The 20,207-nt window shown below is 51.1% G+C and overlaps 1 protein-coding gene across 1 annotated transcript; it reads right to left on the reverse strand.

Moving 5' to 3' along the window:
• Positions 1 to 2,818: 2,818 nt before the first annotated feature.
• Positions 2,819 to 20,144, reverse strand: SALL3 (spalt-like transcription factor 3). The gene is made up of 3 exons (XM_006897230.1): positions 20,063 to 20,144; positions 5,046 to 8,521; positions 2,819 to 3,247 (listed from the first exon to the last, which is right to left on the reverse strand). The coding sequence occupies exons 1-3, from the start codon at positions 20,142 to 20,144 to the stop codon at positions 2,819 to 2,821; spliced, it is 3,987 nt and encodes a 1,328-aa protein (XP_006897292.1).
• Positions 20,145 to 20,207: the final 63 nt, after the last annotated feature.

A 20,207-nucleotide genomic window follows, 5' to 3' on the forward strand; every position in this document is an offset into this window, starting at 1 on the left:
CCTTCAGAACTACCAGAACCTCCCTGGCAACAAACATGGTGGCTTCCATCCCACACTGGTGGAAAAGGAAGGGGCATGGATTGCAGACCTTAGATTTGAGGAACTATGAATGATTTAGTTTTTCTTATCAGAAGTTATCCATGAGGCAAAGCCCACATAGGAAGGAAGTGCCGTGTGCTGGCATCCGTTGCCCCACGTCTGCCCTTTTGTACAGCTCTGGGAAGTAGTTCTCTGGGCTTCCTCTCCTACCTGCCCTTCACCCACTGAGCCTGCTCACCTGAGGAGACTCCACTGAGTGCCAGCCACTGAGGTCAGCCATACTGGTCACTCATGTCCCATAAAGGCATCCACATTCACACGCTTGGTCTTGCATGCATCTTCCACACACAGGTGGCTGTGTTCTCTCCTTTTAGGAAGAAAGTGAACAATTAGAATGTCAAGACTGAGTGATCCCTGTGACTTACTGCTTCCCTACTCTGTGCTCATGGCACATGGGAACCTCCTGGAGAAGCCCAGGCAGCACCCACTGACCTCCCCTCTCACTTGACCATGAGCAGAATCAAGGCGCACTATTCAGCAGTCGTGTTACATCCTGCGTTTTATTCAATTCCATGTGACAAAAATAAGAACCTAGACTAAGACATCCATTTCAATCAGTAGGTGTTTCAAGCCACGAGATTTAATAATAAAAAATATTCGATGTAGGCAACAATCCGGCCGTCAGGGAGGTGCGGCCACGTGGTACTGCAGTATAAAAATATGTCTCTCCCCATGTGGACGGGCCCCTGACGCGAGCCATCTTATGTACAACACTTTACAATTCTCTTGTTCGGCTATATACACATCCTCCGGCAGGAAGAGGTAACACCACATGGTACCAAAGACTAATCAGAAAATTCACACCGGAAAGGATGCAGATAAATAACAGAAACATTCCACCGCTGAAATCCAGCCACCGGAAGCTACTTCCACTGCCTCGTTCCAGTGTGTGAAATGCCCCAGAGCTCACTCAGTGACCAGATGCACAAGTAGGGCGCCAGGTCTCGCACCACAGGCTAAAGCTACCTTTCGGTGTGCAATTTGATGGCACAATCTGCTAGCACGTCTCTGGAAGTCTTGTTTTGCTCAATCACATGATGGAAGAACAGCCTTGAGGAAGTCCCACAGTGGCCACCTTAGAGACGGTCCTGGTGTTAGCCAGTCCTCTGCGCAGGGCTGCCAGCCTGCAACCAGCCTCTGCCAGGCCCGGCGAGGCCTTTGGAAGGAATCTCCCCAGGTGGGATTCCACCACACTCACAAAGCACAGAAATGAGGTAGAACACAGAACACTGCCTTGTCAAGTTTTGATTTCACCCAGCCCTCCAGTGCCCTGGCTCAAGGGTGAGCGACTGGCCCCTGCCCTTCCTGGGAGCAGCTTTTGGTTGGCAGTGGACACTGTGCTTGGTTTTCATCTGAGAAGGTAACAGATCTGAGAAAGAAGTCAGGGTCTCGGAAATACCAGGCTGTGGCTCCTTCACCATCACCGTGCACCCAGGCAGAGGGCAGCACAGTGACACTCAAACAGTCTGCTGCTTCTTGATTTCCAGCTTGACGGATGTTACAGTCCTAAGACTCGTTTGTCAGGGCTCAGTGAAGAGTGGTCACAGTTTTTAAACGGGCTCTGTAGAAAATGAAATGAATCTCTTTCACTTAGGAAGTCGTAGATCTTTGCAGAGGAACTGGCCGGGCCTGGTCTCTGATTAAGGAGCACAAAGTTCGCATTGTGATTGCTCTTAAGACAAGAAACTAACAGTTTTATTATTTTTCCCATTTTCCTTACACTGAAGTACTATTTATAAAATATTTTATATCTTTTTTAAAATTTTCAAATTATAGACAAATCTCCCTAATATAAAATACTAAAAGTGCAACAGTATAAATTAAGAGTTTGCAACCACATCATACAAACATTACCTTTTTATTGTACAGCTTTGATAGCATGAAAGACTAACTCACAACTGTTAATAATGTTGTGAATAATTTATGGTGACATTTGTCTATAACTTGTTTCCAAATCATTTCATAGAACTGTCCACATAGCAGCTACAAACATTTAAATTAAAAAAAAAAAAGTCTGTTCCCAGCAGGGACAGGGGCCTGCACGTGAGAAGGTCTCTTACCAACAGGGACAGGGACTTGCACGTGAACAGCATGCTATCTCTCCCAAGAAAACATCACAATTTTCCCCGCATTGAAATAATCCACTTATTTATAGAACAAATCTTGCTTAAAAAAAAAATTGTCACATAGCCAGATGTATTCTGCAAAATACAAAAGCTTCTTTTAAGGTTGGGGCTACTGTAGTGTGTGTTACCCGCATAATCTTAACATAAATACTACAGACGAGGGTATGTAACCATACATAGCATGGGGCACTAAACCACTGCTTCGCTGACGTTAGGCTTCTAAGAGAGTTCAAGTTCCTAACTAGAGAACAAAACCGTCAAATACCTTTGAGTGGACACCACTGGGAAGCCCCCTTCTCCCACTCTGGGGACCGCTAAGTTTTGGAAGAAGTGAAGGGGCTTTGACCTAAACCTCAGTCCTGACAGGGCCTCCCATGGTGCTTCTGGCCTAACATATTAAAAGGTTTATGTTCTTGGGGACAGTCAGACTCACTGTGGAGGAAGGAGCTGTGGCTCTTCTGGCTCAAGGCCCCAGGGCTCCAAGCCCGCATCTCTTGTGAGTGGAGGGAGTGAAAGAGAGCCAAGGCCTTCGTGGCCATGGGACTCACCCTCATGTGTCCAATGTGCACGCAGACAGAGTGGATACTGAGCTGCTAGTTTATCCCAATCTCCTTGTTGTCCTCAATGAACCTTGTGAACGGACGGCCACTCCCCGGGTCCGAGCTTGCCTTGTCCAAGCCCACAGCCGGGGGGCTGCTGCCAGTGCGAGCCTTGTCCATCCCACTCAGGCTGCCCAGCGGGGGAATGGTGCTACCCCCGAGGCCAACTGGGAGCTGGGGGATACCCCCATTCTGTATGACAGAGATCTCGTTGTTTTTGATGGCCAGACCGTTGGTGATGGCTGCAGCATACTGGTTCCAAAAGCTTGGGTCCACGTTCATGGCTCGAGCTGCCAAATCCTTCTGGAACATCTCAGAAAACTTCAGGGCATCACCCCCCAACAGAGCCATGGGGTTCTCCACAGAGAGCCGGCGGCCTCGTCGGGCGGGGGCATTGTTCCACATGTGTGTGCCCATGTGTACCTGCATGGAGATGGTGGGGGTTGTGAGTAGGCCTCTCTGACATGGCCCAGGGCACCAGAGGCCCCAGTGCTCTTCTCGGGTCTCCTCTCCCCAGGCATGGCATTTGCTCAGAGGACGGGGGGCCCGGCCTGTAGACCCCCAACCCTCCTGCCCTCCAATCTCAGGATTGGTTTTCACACCTAACAGACACTAACCAGGCCAGCACCACCCCCCAGACCCATGAGGGGTCTCAACTCAGAAAAGGGAAGGCTTAGCCCTCTGATGACCCAGCTCCACTCTTCATGCCTCTTCTTCCAAAACGTCTTCTACTTTGAGCTCTTGCTTAACTCCCTTTCTCCCTTTCAAACATGAAGGAAACATCAACCAGAAAAACCCCAGGCCACCTTGGTTGGCAGTAAGCCCTTGAGCTGCTTCTCTGGACATATGCCCTTGTGCCAACTGCTGGCACCTCCTAGGACAAGGCCTGGGGACTAGAGATGTGCACGATCCATGGACTGGGGACAGCGCAGACTGGCCTGAGAGGGCGAAGCAGCGCTGTCCTGCCCGCCTTCCCGAAAAGAGGGATAGTGATAATGCAGCTTCTGAAGGACACAAACAATATAGGCTTTTCCACCCTGTCTCAACAGCCACCCCAGGTTCTCAGGGAAACTCTGTGGACAAGACAATGGAATATTCTAGAAACCATGTAGCACACTCTCCTGTGATGTGGTCTGCTGGTGTGTAGCACATCAGAATTTAAAGGCCATGTTTACTTTGTATCGGCACAGATTCAAGATGGCGTCATGCTAGACGCATCTCTGCTCACAGACCACATGGCCGAGTGCATGACACCACCACTGACCACACCCTGGAAGGTGGCAGCCCTGTGCACCTCTTCAGAGATGTGGTTTACATCAGAGCCCAGATGCCAGGATGCACGCGTGCGCACACACACACATACACACATACACTCACATGCATATAGTCTGCAGACAGAGCACCCACCTGTTTACGGGATGCGTGGGCACGAAGGTGCACACTTATGCACTCACATGTGCACAGGCATCAGGATGAGAGCGCACCTCTGTTCTCAGGATGTGTGCGTGTGAGCATGCATGCACACGAACGTCTGCACAACATAGCACACAGCTGCTCTCAGGTTTATGGGTATAATGATGCACACCACACACCTGTACAACAGAGAGTACACCTGCTCTCAGGGTGTACGAGTGGGAGCCTGCATGCACATGCATGTGCACGTGAGCATGCGCGCACACACACACACACACACACACACACACACACACACACACACATTTCTGCATGACAGAGCACCCATCTGCTGTCAGAATGTGTGGACATGCTTGTGCAAGAACACACCAACGTCTGCATACAATTGCTCCCAGGAGGTGTGGGTGTACAGACCCAAATGTGCACTCACATATATGCACCCACATACATGCACATAGACATCTGCACACGGCTGTTCTCAGGAGATGTGGGTACACGGAACCACATACATGCACATGCACACACTGATGTCTGCACACGGCTGCTCTCAGGTGTGGGTACACGGAACCACATACATGTACACCCACATACATGCACACACTGATATCTGCACACGGCTGCTCTCAAGAGGTGCGCACTCACATACAGGCACCCAGATGTCTGTACACAGCTGCTCCCAGGAGGTGTGGGCACACACATGTACTAGCACACATCCACACTACAACCACACCTGGTTCTCCTCACTCCCTGCCCTCCTCACCGCCACTGCCACCCCGCCTCCCACGCCTGTGCGGTGCACTGTGCCCACCTTGAGGTTCCCCTTGGTGGTGAAAGCTCTCCCACAAATGGTGCAGCCAAAGGGCTTCTCTCCCGTGTGTGTACGTTCGTGGATTTGCAGGGCGCTGGCCGAGGAAAAGGTCTTCCCACAGGACTGACAGTTGTGCTGCTTTGGGGTCCGGCGTGGTGGGGGGGCCAGCAGGGGGGTGACACCAGGGCTCATCACTGTCTGTGGCCCAGCGGGAACCTGGACTCCGGCCGGGAGTGGGGGGCCCTCACCCAGTGAGATGGGCTTGCTGAAGCCATTCACGTCCATCCTGCTCGCGGGCGCCGAGCTGGAGACCAGGCTAGGAGAGCTCTGGCCGGGACCTGGAGCAGAGTTGGGTTCAAACAACCGAGAAGGCAGCTCTTTTAATCTGTGTGTCAGCAAGTGTTGCTTTAAATTACCCAGAGTGGAGCAGCCCCGCCTGCAGAGTGTGCAGACGAAGGGCCGTTCCCTCGTGTGGCTCCGGAAGTGGATGTCCAGCGCGCTCCTGCAAGCGAAAGGCTTTGCGCAGACATCACACACCGTGCCCGCACACTTACCCCGTTCTCTGTTCAGGAACAGCAGGCTAAAGGGGGGCTCCTCCTTGACCACAGGCCGGCCCGGGGTGGTGGCTGTCAGGTCCAGGGCGCCTCCATTCTCAGCAGCCAATGCGGGGCTGTCCGGCTTTTCTGTCTTTAGCGGAACCTCCTGGGGCTCCTCCTGGGTGCTAAGCCCAGGGGACTTGGAGCGGAAGCTCTCGCCATTGCTGTGGGCAGGGGACAGGGCCTGTGTGGAGGACGAGGACTCGGACGTGGCAGGGCTGCCCACACTCTGGCTCTCCAGGTCGCCAGCAGCCGACGATGAGTCGTTGCTCAGGCGGTCACTGTCCCCTGACCCATTCTCCAGGGCCTTGAGGCCAGTCATCTGTGGGCAGCTCATGACAGAGTCCATCATCTTCATCTGGTTCTCTAGGGCGGCGATGCTGGAGATGACTGAGGGTGGGGAGGGCGGGCAGGAGCCAGCGAAGGCCAGCAGGGGCTTGGTGGCATCAACAGATGGGTCCTTCAGCTCAGGGTCCTCCTCCAGGGAGTTGTCGTCCATGTCATCGTCATAGTTGCTCAGAGCATCTGCACTCTTCTCGTCATAGGGTAGCTCGGCGTCCACGGCCTCCTGGAAGCCCTCAGGCAGCGGCGTGTTGGGGATCTGGCCCCCCATGTGCATGCGGATGTGCTGCTGCAGGACCACGGCGTTGGTGAACTTCTTCTGGCAGATGGGGCAGGAGTGCTGCACGCGGAGCGGGGGCTTGGCGCGGTGCACGCCGAAGTGCGTCTTCAGGTTGCCCTTGGTGGTGAAGGCGCGGCCGCAGATCTTGCACTTGAAAGGCCGCTCACCCGTGTGTGTCCGGTAGTGCATCTTGAGGGCACTCTGGCAGCTCAGGACGCGGTGGCAGATGACGCACTGATTGGGATCCGTCATCTTCTTGTCAATGTTCTCCACCAGCTGCTGCAACTTGGACGTTTCCGACGTTTGCATAGAGTCGAGCAGGCCACCAAACGGAAACTTGGCTTTGAACTGGTCAGAGACTGCAGGAAGCACAGGTGTGGAGAGGCCAGGGGACACGCTGCTGTCAGAGGCTGTGGTGGCCACGGGCAGGGGTGTGGTAGTAGTGGCCTGCCCACCAGCCGGGGGCTCCCCAGGCCGGGGGTTTGCAGAAGACAGGCCAAGGGGCTCGGTTTTTGTCAGAGTGGCCACACTGAGGACCGGCTGGGGGGAGTCTGCTGTCACCGTGCCACTGGCCTCGGAACTGTTGAGTCCAGGAGACAAAGAGGTGCAGTCACTGGAGGCAGGCGAGGGCCGCTGTGGGGAGCGGCTAATGGGTGTGAGGCTGGGCGAGTCGGCAAAGCTGGGCGCACTGGGTGGCAGCTGCAGCCCCAGGGAAGTGGGCACTGTGGGCAGCACGGGCTTACTGTCCAGCCAAGTGGTCACGGGCTTCTCAGGAGGCAAGGACATGCCGTAGGGAATGCCAGAGCAGGTGGGCACGTTATCGAGGTACTCGGGCACAGGGTAGGGGTTCATCTGGATGTGGGGGTACTTCTCCTTGTGCCGCTGGAAGTGGACCTTCAGGTTGCCCTTGGTGGAGAAGCGGTTGCCACAGACATTGCACTTGAAGGGCCGCTCCCCCGTGTGTGAGCGCAGGTGGATCTGCAGGGCACTGTCGCTGCCGAATACCTTGGCACAGAACCGACACTTGTGCTTGAAGAAGGGGTCCTCGGAGCTGGCCTTGGGCTCAAACACGGACACATTAGGTGGCTTCCCTTTACGGTGTTTCATGAGGGCTGAGAGGGGGTCCAGCGCGTTGGCTGTAGCGGCGATGCTGACCAGCGGGTTGGGGAAGATGACGCTGCTCGAGGAGGTCTGAGGTAGGAGTGGGTTTGGCAGGCTGGCCGCTGAGGTCAGGAGCGGCCCAGGAACTGGGGCGGGAGGCGTAGGGGTGCCCTGTGGCCGGGCAGAGCCACTGGTCACACTGGACGCAGAGGGTGGGGTCACCGAGGTGGAGACTGTGCCAGAAGTTGCAGGGACACTGGGTTCTGTGGTGGCTGTGGGGCCGCCCCCCAGGCCTCCCGGAGTGCTGACCCCGGACACTGGCTGGGAGAGGAGCGGAGGCCCTTCATAGGCCTGGGGGGCACTGGGGGTGGGTCCCACAGCAACAGGAGCCACCCCAGTGGAGAGCTGGAGGGCAGGGTGAGCGGTGAAGCCCTGGAGCTGGCCAGCGGCCTGCACAGGCGTGCTGGGGGTGGCCGTGGGGGCAGCAGGGTTCAGGGGGGGCCGCAGTGACTGGCGGCTCATCATGGCCACCTGGCTGCGGATCTGCTCGATGAGCTGCAGCTGGTGGATCTGCTGCTGCTGCAGGGCCAGCAGCTGCTCCAGGATCATGGGGATGGCCACTGCCGAGACCCCACCTGCCGGGCCCACGCCGCCTGCTGCTCGTGCGCCCTGTGAGAACTGGGCCACGGCCACCTTCGTGCTCAGCAGTGTCTCCAGCGTCACGTTGGTGCTGGGCATGCTGTAGCTGGCCATGGCCGTGGGCTCGGGGCCTGAGGGCAGCGGGGGCTTGGCAGCGGCTGCAGGGCCTTTGTCCCCAGGGCTGTCCACGTCCATGGGCTCCTCGTCCTTGTCTGAGGCCTTCAGCTCACCGCCCTCGCTGGCCTCCGCTGGGGCAGCCTCCTCTGCCACCTCGCTCTCGGCCTGCTCGCTGCGGGAGCTGGCAGGAGAAGGTTCCGGAAAGTCGTCGTTGGGCGGCGTGGGCTCATCCTCGCCCACGATCAGCACCAGTGGGTTCTTGGTGCAGGTCTTCTTGTGTGCCACGAAGTCTGTCCACTTGAAGAACTCAGCGCAGCACTTCTCACACACGCTTGTCTCCTCGCTCCCGCTCCGGCTCTCATTCCCACTGTCGCCGTCATCAGCACCTTCCCCTGGGCCGGCTGGAAAACCAAGAGATCACGTCAGCCGCTGCCTGCGGATGCCCCCGCCCCCTCAAATTTGGCACATCAGTAAGATCAATATTTTTTATTTCGTACAAATTACCCCACTTCAACCATCCTGATGCCTGGCGCGTGAGTTCTATGACTCTTTCTGGCTAGCTAATCATTTTCTTAGCACAATCCATCAAATTATGAGGCCCTATCAATTGTGGATACTGCTGCTTAATGAAATTCCATAGACGGCATTGATTTCCAATACTTTCATACAACCGCAGCCACCTTGTCGTGGGGACAAGGCAGCCTCCGACGGCTCATTAGGCTCCGCTCCCAGCAACCGTCCTCACCTCCAGCAGAACCGCATGGCCTTTGCCAGTTCACTTAACGTTGCTAAACTAATCTAACCTTCCTCCTGTCTGGGCCCTGCTCCGGGCCTGGCTCCTCCACGGCACAGGCCCTGAGGTTTGCAGGCCACGGGGAGAACTCGGTTCTCCAGAATCTCTTGGATTGATACGTGCTGATCTTCTGCAGGAAATTTCTCTTAAATGCTTCATTTGTAAACTTAACAAAGAAAGCAAGCAGACATTTTCCCTCAGAAAACAATCTCGGGCTGCCGAGGGGTGCGGCTGATGCCGTGTCTCCCGACTCGGCCCTTGGAACCACAGCTTTCTACCTTATGATTTGCAAAATGACTATCAATACAGCCTGGGCCTGCAATTGATATGGTCTGATAGAGCGAATTGGCTCTGTCAGATGTAATATTTCTTGACAAAATGAACTGAAATTATATGTTATTGCGATTAGCCAATAGGGTTCAGTGTTTTGTCCACAAACTAGAAATTATGTATTTAAAGTCCATTTATGTTGACTTGTTTAACATGAGAATGTTGTTGTCTCAGACACACTTTTTGTACCTATTTTCATCCATTCTCATAGAAAGACTTAGCAAATTATATGCTTGTGCCATCGTAGAAACCTCGCTAATTGGTTACACATGTTTAATTACTAGTGTGAGCGCTGACTTCCTCCGACTCTCGTTACCCTCTTGTGCCGAATAACAACCATGTTTAATGAACAATTCTAATTCACACCTGATCAAATAAATCGCTACACGGCCAGTTATTGCCGGGAGCAGCAGCTTCCCGTTCCCAGGACTGGGTGTAAGGTCACTCAGGATGCACATGGTGTCCTGGACATGGCTACTGGCCATTGCTTTTTGTCCACTAGCAGAAAGAGTGACACCAGCAATTCAAATGAGGGTGGCAGGCCAGCTGCAGTCCGTTCTCTGCAGAACACACAGAGCCCAGAGCAACAGGAAAACACCTTCACACTCTGGGGCTACACAAAGGTTTCTGGGACAATCACCAATAGATAGATCTGAGGGCAAAGTCTCTGAATTTTGCACTGATTTCTTTTTAGTAAAGAAACATGATTTTGAAGAAACATCCTTTGATAAAACACACACAGTTCCTTTCCTGGGGGGGGGGCAGAAAACCCACGCTAACTTTTTTTTGTTTTTTGTTTTTTTTTTTAAAAAAAAGCTCGCCTACTGCTTTGCATGAGGTTGTTAGCTTGGGCGATTCGTACATGCCCTTAAACATTATTAGCAGCATGCAATTAGCACTGTCCTAACTGGCTCACACATTTGGAGGGGAAAGAAGTTGGAGCCTGCAAGCCATAAAGACCCGTTAGACTTTTAAACTAAATTCAGAGCCAAAGTCGGCCCGCTCCAGTCTCATTACTGTACGGAGGAGAGACTGACTGTAATAGGGATTTGTAATGAGGTTGAGCATAGCTGGGAGCAAAGACATCGCTGATTTATGCTGCACAGGCACATTAGCAAAAGAAACACCCAGACTACTTAACTTTGCCCAATGTATGCAAAATCTCATTTTAAACCTGCTAAGGTTATGGAACAGAAACACAGAAACCCCCACCCAGCACTAAAAACTTCAGACAGAACTTCTTCAGGGCTGGGGATTTAAGGGTTCTCTCAAATTCTAGTCAGATGTTCTGACAGTGGTCACAAGAAGCCAAGATTCCCTCCTTCATGATGTCTTTTATAACACCAGTGGAATGTTCTCCACACCCAATTCAGGAGCAAAAGCCAAAAGGCCACTACGGAAAACACCTGGGGCCATGGTGTTGCTCCGGTATATCTGTGCTCACCAAAGCCAGCACAGACCAGAGTGCTCCAGAGCTGCACAACTAACGCCCAAAAGGCCTGTGGATAATCGTCAGAAAGATTTTTATTTGAATGCTTCTTGAAAAGGCAAGTGCCGTACAAGAAGCAAAATATTTCCTACTTCCTGAAGCACCTTCTACCTTAACTCTTCAGAGGGAATAAGTTTTTCAATTCCTATGGTCTATCAACTTTAAATTGCACAAGACTGGCCCATTTAAATCCTCTTAGAAGAATACTTTTTCTCCTGTGAGGCTCTATCAAGCACAGACCACTGAGATATGCTTACAAAGGAGAGTGAGTTCTGCAACATTTAGAAAGTATTTATAAGATTATAAGATTTGAAGAATGAACCTACACATAAATAAGTGCTCTTTAGAAAAGGAGGCTGTGCTTTTTGTCTTTGTCACAAAGGAAACAGACCGGTTTACACTGGGCTTTTCTGAAGGTCTCCCTTTGCCTTAAAGCTCTGAGTTTTACAGTCCTATTAGTTTTTCAGGTATTAAGTATTTTCAGGGTTCGCTTCAAAACTCGATGAAAGTGTAGGTTCCCACAGGTAATTTCCTTTTTCCCATTGGCCGGTTTGTGAAATTACTACTAATTACTTCTCATTTGAAGGAGCTGTGCACAGGACAAGTAAGGACGCTTTGCCAAATAATTGAAGTTTTCTTTAATGCAACTGTTAATCATAGTTACCCAAATATAATGAAGAAATTCTTCTCAAAGTAAAACATTCCCCTATTCATATTCCTTCAGTATTGAAGAAGGGGAGAAGCTTTACATTTTAAAACAGCCTGGTGACCATTTGGGTCTTGCCAAATAATTAAAGTTGTTTTGTTTAATGTAACTGTTAATTAGTTACCTAAATATAATGAAGATATCCCTTTCAAAATAAAACACTTTCCTATTCATATTCCTTCAGCATGGAAAAAATGGAGGCTTTGCACTTTCAAATAGCATGGCGACCATTTGGGCCAAAGAACTGAAGTTGTTTTGTTTAATGCAATTGTTAATCACAGTCACCTAAACATAACGAAGATATTCTTCTCAAAGTGAAACACTCCCTTATCCATATTCCCTCAGAATGTAACAGGGAGAGGTTTTACATTTTAAAATAGGCTGGTGACCATTTGGGCTTGCTAACAATAATTATGTTAACCAACTTAGCAAAACAGATAGTCCTTAGATTTTATAAGCAAAGCTTCAGGATGAATTTGACTTTTGTCTCAAATATGTTTTAGAAACCACAGTTGACGGAGGAGGCATTTTCTTGCATACACTTCAGAATCTTTATTTTGAGCAATAATCTGTGATCAAGGTTTCTAATTTTTTTTCCTTAAGACTTATATAAAATGTCAACAGCATGATCGTATAAACTGCTATTTCCACATGGTCAAACTATCAGTGGATGTGACTGGCATTCCAAAAACAGGTTTTTTGATAATCACACATTTGATAAGATAGCCTTGGATACGATAGTGGGGACAAAGTAAAAAGTCTAGTTTTTTCGCATATGAACTTGAGATCTGGTTTGCATAACTTTAAGAACATTAGTAAACAGTAATAAAGTGCCCTTCAGCTGAGCTGATTGGTAGGATCTAAAATGAGTGCGTTTTGTGTTTTGCAGGGAGAAAGAGGGCCTCAGAGAAGAGCAGGCCAGCCAGCAGACCCGACAGAACAGGAGAACCGACAGGCAGCAGAGCAGAGCTAGTGAGATGACTGCTCCTCCACGGAGCTCCTGCCCACGGGAAGATGCCAAGTCTGGAATTATCACTATTATTTGTAAAATTCTGTTTAAGTGAAAATCCGACTGTGGCTCCCAATTTCATCATATAAGTTCCAAAGCTTGGTCATTCGTACCACAGTGATAAGTCAATATTATGTCAGATTCAATTGTATTTAACCATCTTTGAATTACATTTACATTTTGAACTGGCCTTTAATACACCCATCAGGTAAATGGCTCAAATGTTTAGTTCCACAAGTCACGTCAGTGAGGAACTACAGTGGGCATTTATCTTCAGTGTAATCTTAATTTTCTTCCTCTCTTTCTTGGGGGGGGTATTTAAAAACGCGCACTGTAAGCATTACCATTAATGTCAAAGTAATTTATTTTTGCACACTGACTCCAACAACTAAAATCTGGAAATGCAAATGGACACGGGTTTAGACCGGAAGCCCAGCACAGGAGGGCTGTCTCAGCATAAGTAAGAGTGGCACTAGCAGCAGCAGCTCACCTGGTCAGAGAGAGCTTCCATAATCCTTCCTTCTCAGATACTAGCAACACGCAAATCCAGCCTTTCCAGAAATCAAGTCCTTGGGTGCTAACAGGAAGGAGGCTGCTGTCCTGGGACTACCTCTACATCAACTCTGTGCTCAAACTCTCAATACCAGCATCAATACTCCATCTGCACTCAGTATTGTCTCTTTCTTGAAATGTAGTCAGGAGGAGAGAAAAAGAAGCGGCTGGAAACCACAGGGTTCTCTTTGCTTAAGGAGATGCAGGCAATTAGTCGACACAGCAGAACCTGTGACTGGGAGACGCTCCCCAGCTCCAGGCGCCCCTGCTCCACTCACTCCGGAGAGTCCTACTTACCCTGGAACGAGTTCTAGGCCTTTCTCAGCTCTTCTTCCTGAATGGGGGGCTGGGGGTGGTGGTTATACCTTTCACCAGAAACCTGACAACAGGGCAGCTTCAAAGAGGATATTTTTTAAAAACACTGATTTTTTTTCTTCTCCTTCTCACTCACAAAAATGACAAAAAATAATTAACAAACTGTTACTATTTCCATTCCAGAGAATCTGCACTCTTGGTGTGAAAGAGGCTCCCCCTTTCCCCCCCAAAAAACCCCCAAAACCAAAATCGGTTTCAGGACTGCTGGCTCTAGTCCTTATTAAGGCCTTCCACGTTCACCACTGGAACGGCTGCCTGGGCAGATTTGGAGGCAGTTTACAGTGTTCAGCTGAAAATCACATCTTTACACGAGCAGAGTGTGTCTTGTGCGAACAGGACCGCTGTCCCTGTTTCTGGAATTCTGGAGAGCGGCTGGAGATGGGCAAGCCCTAAGTGTACAGCATTGCTGAAAATATGTTTTAAGAATTATCTCAAACAGTGTTGATATTTAAGTGTGGAATTAGCAAGGCTCTCCTGATTCTTCCTTTCCAGGAGTGGCAGGGTTTTTAAACACACGAAGCAATGACAAAGGGGCACTAAAAGGGGTCCAAGTGTGGGTTTCTTCCCTGGAAAAGCTCTCTGTCATCGGACTACCCTTCCACTGCATATTTTTAATTGACAGGAATGAATAAAAGAAGACACAAGCTGGCTTAATGCAGGAAAAAGAGCGACCAGCAACGACTATTTAATTAGGAACTGGGGGTGCCACGGGTCTGAACAGAAGACAGGGCCACTTTTACTCTCTGCTTGGCTGTTCCTTGAAAATCTAGAGAACGTTTTCCAAGTTTTTCTACATTGTTAGGAGACACTTATTTTCTTGCAAATTAATTCTTTTTAACTCCTTATGATAGCTTTGAATCCCATAAAGAAAGATGAATTATCGCATGCAGAGCCCAAGCTGAGAAACAGGAGGGGACAAATGGGGACCCCTACTGTGTGTAACAATGTAGAAGGAATTCCAGACGCAAGGGAAAATGTTCCGGCCTGTTCCACGGCCCTCTGCAGCTGTCACTCCGGGCTCGGACAGAGGAGGGCACTCTTGCTTTGCGGAAGCAGCCCTGGCCGGCCACACTCCCAGCCTCCCCTCAGTGGCCCCAATCTCAAATTTGTTAAGTAGCAACCACCTGTGGCACAGTCTCCAACTGTCCCTGCTGGAAGAGTGGGGAGCCTGTGGGGGCAGCGGAGCCCACACGCTGGCCTGGGCTGTGCAGAAGGGGTGCGGGGTGACAGCACACACGACCTGCTGTCAAGGTCTACCCAAGGCTGCAGCTAAGAATGTGATGTTTGTTACACTTGAGTGTCACACAATGGCGCTTTCACTTGCTGGGGTGCGGTCATCATGCTGAGAGGAACGCACAGGGATCTCTCTGCCTCATGGGAAACACGCATACCCCGAACGGCCTCACAAGCGTCTTTACCATCCAAAAGGTGGGAGAGACCAGGTTTCTAGTCAGCTTCCGTGGGAACAGGTCCCTGTCTGCAGGCCTGAGAGGGCCTCTGGCCTCCGTCCACCAGGTGAATGGCACCTGCGCCATCCTGCAGCGTGCCCCCTGTACCTTTTCCAGGAGCAAGACGACAATGGCTGCCCCTGGTCGCCTGCCTGCACCCAGGAGCAGTCAGCAGGTCTTGATACCAGGGCTCCATGTCTCTGCACAAGGCTTACACACAGTCAAGGCAAACGTTAACCCAGACAAACCACTGACAGCTGCTGGAGGATGAGGGCCAGTGAGACACAGCTCCTACATGGCCTGGCGGCAGGAAAGGCCCCAGGTGCCCACTCCTGAATGAGGCCCAAAAGCTGGGACCAGGACAAAGTGCCCTAGTACCTGCAGGATTGATGAAACAGTTCAAGAAGGAATGGCCACGCAAAAGTGAACCTTCCCCGCTTTCAGAACTATAAACACTGTGCTGAACTAGATGGGCATTTGATAAGCTCGAAGGAAACACGCAGGGTCTCCAGTTAACACTCAGATTCAGTGTTAACACTTAATAGAATGTGTATGCTGCGCTGCCAAGGTCAATGGCTGGGATGTACTAATTGTATTATGAGCTTGACATCTAGTGGCCACCCCTGGCAAAGGTTAAATCAGCAAGGCTTGTCAACGCATTTCTAAGTACCTACCTTCAGGGAGCGCCCCAGGAAGGAAGCTGCCCGCCCAGGAAGTCCACCTCCCTGGGGTGGCTCAGAGGAGGCCTCCGTGCTTCAGAAAATGCAAAGGGGGTTAAGACCAGCCTTGCCTGCTGGGCTGATGGGGGGCCAGCGGGAGTCATCAGGTCCACTCCCTGGGAGACTCACACACCAGGTGGTCGTCATCGGTGGGCTTCTTGGGCCACCAGCATAAGGAAGGTCTTTTATTTACAAACAAATCAACTCGAAGCTCTGAACTTCTCTAATGTCACAATTAACATTCTGCCCCATTTGGCATCACTTCTGTGGCTTGTGTTCTTGGAAATCACCTAGCCAGTTAACTGCCTTTTAAACAAGCACGGGAATCACAAAAATGACCAAAAAAAGTAGCAAAGGATTTTATAGCAAAGCTGCACAGAAAGTAACATTAAGACACTCCGTCTCTTCACTGGCCTCACGCATGTTTGCTTCTTTGCAAATGTGCAGCACCTTCCCATATGCTGTCAGTACAAACCTGCTTCACCAGCGTCCACTCGGCCGCGCTTTCATGAAGCCGCCTAAGAGATGTCCATCTTATTCTGTCGGCTAGTCGAGCAAGCATGGAGGCTGAAAACAACAACAAAACCTCGCTGGTGTGAAGTGGCTCTGCACCGGCTCCCCGAAACTCCTCGGCAGCTTTTAGAAGCCAAGCATCACCTGATGCGCTGATAACAGGAGCTTTTCAGAGCCACTGCTACACTCACGCAGTGGAGAGCTGGGTTCCAGCATCCGCGCACAGAAGGCGTCCCTGGCTGCACCTCTGCAGAATCCCCACCGAGAATGACCTCACGGCCGCCTTGAGAGCAGGGTAAAGCTTCTTAGAGATCCAGCTGAAATGAAATCTGACCCACTTTTGCCTCTTTCCCAGCATCTTGTGTACAACAATAATCAGCTTGCTAACTAATTCCTGCTGTTTGCCCGAGCCTTCTCTTTTCTTTCTGGGCCTGAATAGTTCTAAGAATATTCCACCACGCACATTGTGGAGTTTCAGACGCACTGTACACACCCATCCTCTCACTCAGCTACACACTTGGTTTGTCTGGAGGGGGGTGGACAGGAACTGGCACCCTTGAGGGTGGGTCACCACATCATGCATTTTTAAGTAGGTTAAGTTTTTAAAGTGATATTTTTCAAAGAAATATTTGCAAAGTCTCCTGGATTTTCCCTTTTCTTCCCAGTTACTTTCTCTTTACCTCCCATGTTTCTGAGACTCCCCCCCCACACACACACCCCGGACACCAGAGGACGGCTTCTATAGCATTTCTCTCTGGTTTGTTGAACTGTGAATGCTGTGCTGTGAGCCTGGGAGCCCCAGAGAAAGCAGCCGGCAAACCGTGCACGCCCAGATAAAAGAAAACGATTTCTCCTCCAGGAGGGCAACAGCCTGCCCCTCCTCATTTCCACAAGGCCTCTGAATGCCACCGCTAAATTCTCACATCACATGCTCTCCGCATTTGAAAGGAATTTTAAGACAGCCACACGACGGTAAAGTTGGCAGAAAATAAAAACACTTGGAGAGAATTAGTGTTAACAACTGAGCAAACTATGGGATCGTCAGATTGTTCTCAATTAAAATATTTTCCCTTCTTCCTTACATACTCACGTTCTTTCTAATGACCCCTAAAATACATGCTTATTAAGTTGTATCTTGTGGCAGAGGAACAGCAATGTCACACTTTTTAAAAGTTCGCAGTCAGACTTTCAAGTGTTGCTGGAAGTTTTAATTAATTTCTCTTAAATAAGAATTATTCCACTGGCTTAAAGGGTTTTAGGATTGATGGCACAAAGCGAACGCAATCCCAAACACATCACCACCACTTTGATTTTCAGAAATGCGAACGAAACCATTTTCAAGCAAGTAATTTTCAAAGACAGTTCCCTCTGGGAGCGTAACTCTCAGCATCACAGACTCGCATTTTCACAAGGCAGAGTGTAGAACCTGAGTGCCCGCGTCACTTCTCCTCTAGATGAGGGTCACCTCACTCCTGCAGGGACGCTGCTGAGGCAGGCTCGGCTCGACTGCTTCCCAGAAAGGAGACCTCCTGCTGGAGGCGTTCTCTGTAAATCAACATGCGAGCAGCCCCTCTGCTGTACTGAAAAATTTAGTATGTTAAATGTGCTCTACATGATATTATTAACAGCCTTCAATTTTATGGCATCTACTCGGACCCAGGGCTTTAATGAATATGTCATGGTCCACAGTGACACAAAAGAATTACTTACTTCACTTCTGAAACACCTACTTTCTGTTACACTAACTTCCGTCGTACCTTCCAGCACCATGTTTGTTATATGCTAATGTTTATCTATGTCTTTTACACTTAGCAAAGTAGACATTTTGAGGGGATCTGGATGACACTGGAGCAGGTTGGTTGTCACGGCCCTTTATTTTTTAAAAAATATTCTTGACTTAGTGATCTTAGCACTGGTAAGCAGAAAGACAGAGCAATAATAGACCAGTATTTCTGGCCCCAACAAGGAACAAGAGCCCCTTTTATGTTCCGAACAATCTGCTTCACAATAACTAAATAAAAAGGAACTATTTTCAATAGTTTGCCTAAACGATCCTTAAAACAAGCCACAACCTACTGGCTCAGCTTCGGGGACCCCAACCCGCAGCCTGGTTTTGGCCTGTTGCAAAATGGGATCAGCAACTGTGGCACATCTCATCCACTGTGAAGGCGCCACAGAACTTGAATCCACGGTGGGAAAAGAACCCAAACATGCTGCATCTCTGCAAAAAAAGAGGAGAACCGCGCACAACGCAAGGGAACTTGTCAAGAATTTCCTCCACCTCAGGGCTCCTGAGCGCTCATCCCTCTGCACGGTTAAATTCACCGCGTTCCCATTTCTAGAGTGAAATTAAAAATAAATGGCAGTGCCTCGCTAGTTGTTAGAAACAAGGGGGGTTTACTCTATTAATTAAAATATGCTTTAATAAAGGAGACATTGCGCATTTTGATAATGACCTTACAAAGCTGAGAAGTATTTACATTGTTGCATTTTGGGGCAGTAGTGAAAGCCGATTTGAAGCTATTCAGGAGACACAATAATAACGCTTTAAAATTCCTCACAGGACGCAATGTAGTTCTTTTGAAGGAAAGACGCTCTTTCTCATTCGGCAGAAATAAATCCATTCATTTGATCATGTAGTCATTGAGGGCAATACAAAACAAACCAAGTGTGAGAAATTCTATGTGATGAAGTAAACAAAACAAAAAAAAAATCCATTTCCATGACAAAAAGACCCTTTGTCCTTAATCTACCACCATATGCAAACGCCTCTTTTTAGCATATCTCCGGTTCTAATCTTGGCGACTTGGCTCCACAGATAAGGCTCCTCCGCCTTCAGGGCCACAAAAAGACCCAACTCGTTTAATAATTTCATTTAATTCCGCGCTTGCCAGCGAGGCTAGCAACTTTCCGTCGGTCCATTCCGACACGGATGCAGACCAGCTTTGCACACTTCAGCACACGGACAACTCAAACTCTGTGAGCCCTCTAACAGCACAGGAAAAGGAGCAGCCGACAGAGGCAAGAACAATTCGTTGCTCACTGAAAACAACGACAAAGTCCGCTGGCCTATTTAAGTGCAAATTCCAGCCCAGCTCTGTTGAACTCGGGAGTTCCCCGCGTTCCCGTCTCCGGGCCCGCTCCCCAGAACCTGCGGAGACCCCACGTGGGCGCGAGGCTCGGGCGGCGGAATCGCCTGTCCCATTGCCGTGGGCCCAACAACCCCGAATGGGCAGCCCTAGGACCTCGGCCCTAGGCTCTAACTTTCCCGGTCCCGCCTGGCCCGCACTTCCTAACACTGCCTTTGGAGTGCCTTCGTAGGAGGGTGTCCCTGCGAGCAAAACGCACGCCGTGCCCCCCCCCCCTTAAGTGCCGAGAAGCACGCGGGCGGCTCACTAAGCCCATAGCGCCCACGGAGATCGCCGGCTTTAGTTCCCGGCGACATGATGACCTACACTCCCGCCTCGCAATTCCAAAGTCTCGGGCCGGACAGCGGCGGCCGCAGGACTCCGCTCGCCGGGAAGAGTCTCCGGCTTAGAGGCCGTGGCCCTCGGATGGGCCGGGCGCCAGCTCAGCCGCACCTGGGAGGTTGGGCCCGGGTCAGGGAAGTGCGCGGAGGTCCCAGTCGTCCCGCCGAGGCAGCACCCGGCGTCGCGGCCCTCGGTACCAGGCTGCTGGCCTCCCCAGGCGACTGCGGCCGGCGCGCTGAGCCCGCCCTCGACCGCGGAGGCCTCGTACGGAGGCGCCGCAGGGCGCGCGGTTAGCCCACCCGGCCAGTGGCGTCCGAGGGGCGGCGCGGAGGAGGCGGTACGACCCCCACCCTAGCGGCCTCCCGGCCCCGCCGTCCCGGTTGCGGGCTCCTCCGCGCGTAGCGCCAAGTTTACTTCGCGCGGAAGTGGCCAGGCCGAGCCGTGTTGACGGAGGTCGGCGCCGGCAGAGGGCGGCCGGGGCGCGGGGCCGCGGCCCCTGGTCCCCCACCCGGCCCTCCCCGTCCCGCCGGCCGCTCACCGTGCTCCGAGGCCACGTCCGGCGGGGGCAGCTCCTCGTCCGAGCGGAGGTGCTGGGGCTTCGCCTGTTTGCGCCGCGACATACTGCTAAGTGCGGGCGTCCCAGGCGCGCGTCCCAGGCATGGGCGCCGCGGCCGGCCGGGCAG

The sequence above is a fragment of the Elephantulus edwardii genome, unplaced genomic scaffold (assembly GCF_000299155.1).
Source record: "Elephantulus edwardii isolate Elephantulus edwardi_28Jun2011 unplaced genomic scaffold, EleEdw1.0 scaffold00207, whole genome shotgun sequence".
Taxonomy (NCBI): Eukaryota; Metazoa; Chordata; class Mammalia; order Macroscelidea; family Macroscelididae; genus Elephantulus; species Elephantulus edwardii.

Bases quoted from the DNA above. Each gene is read 5' to 3' on its own strand.
- SALL3 (XM_006897230.1), bottom strand. From the start codon at position 20,144: ATGTCGCGGCGCAAACAGGCGAAGCCCCAGCACCTCCGCTCGGACGAG. The intron at 8,522-20,062 runs GTGAGCGGCCGG...TTGGTTTTCCAG, and splicing joins GGACGTGGCCTCGGAGCACG to CCGGCCCAGGGGAAGGTGCT. The intron at 3,248-5,045 runs GTGGGCACAGTG...ATCTCCATGCAG, and splicing joins CCACCAAGGGGAACCTCAAG to GTACACATGGGCACACACAT.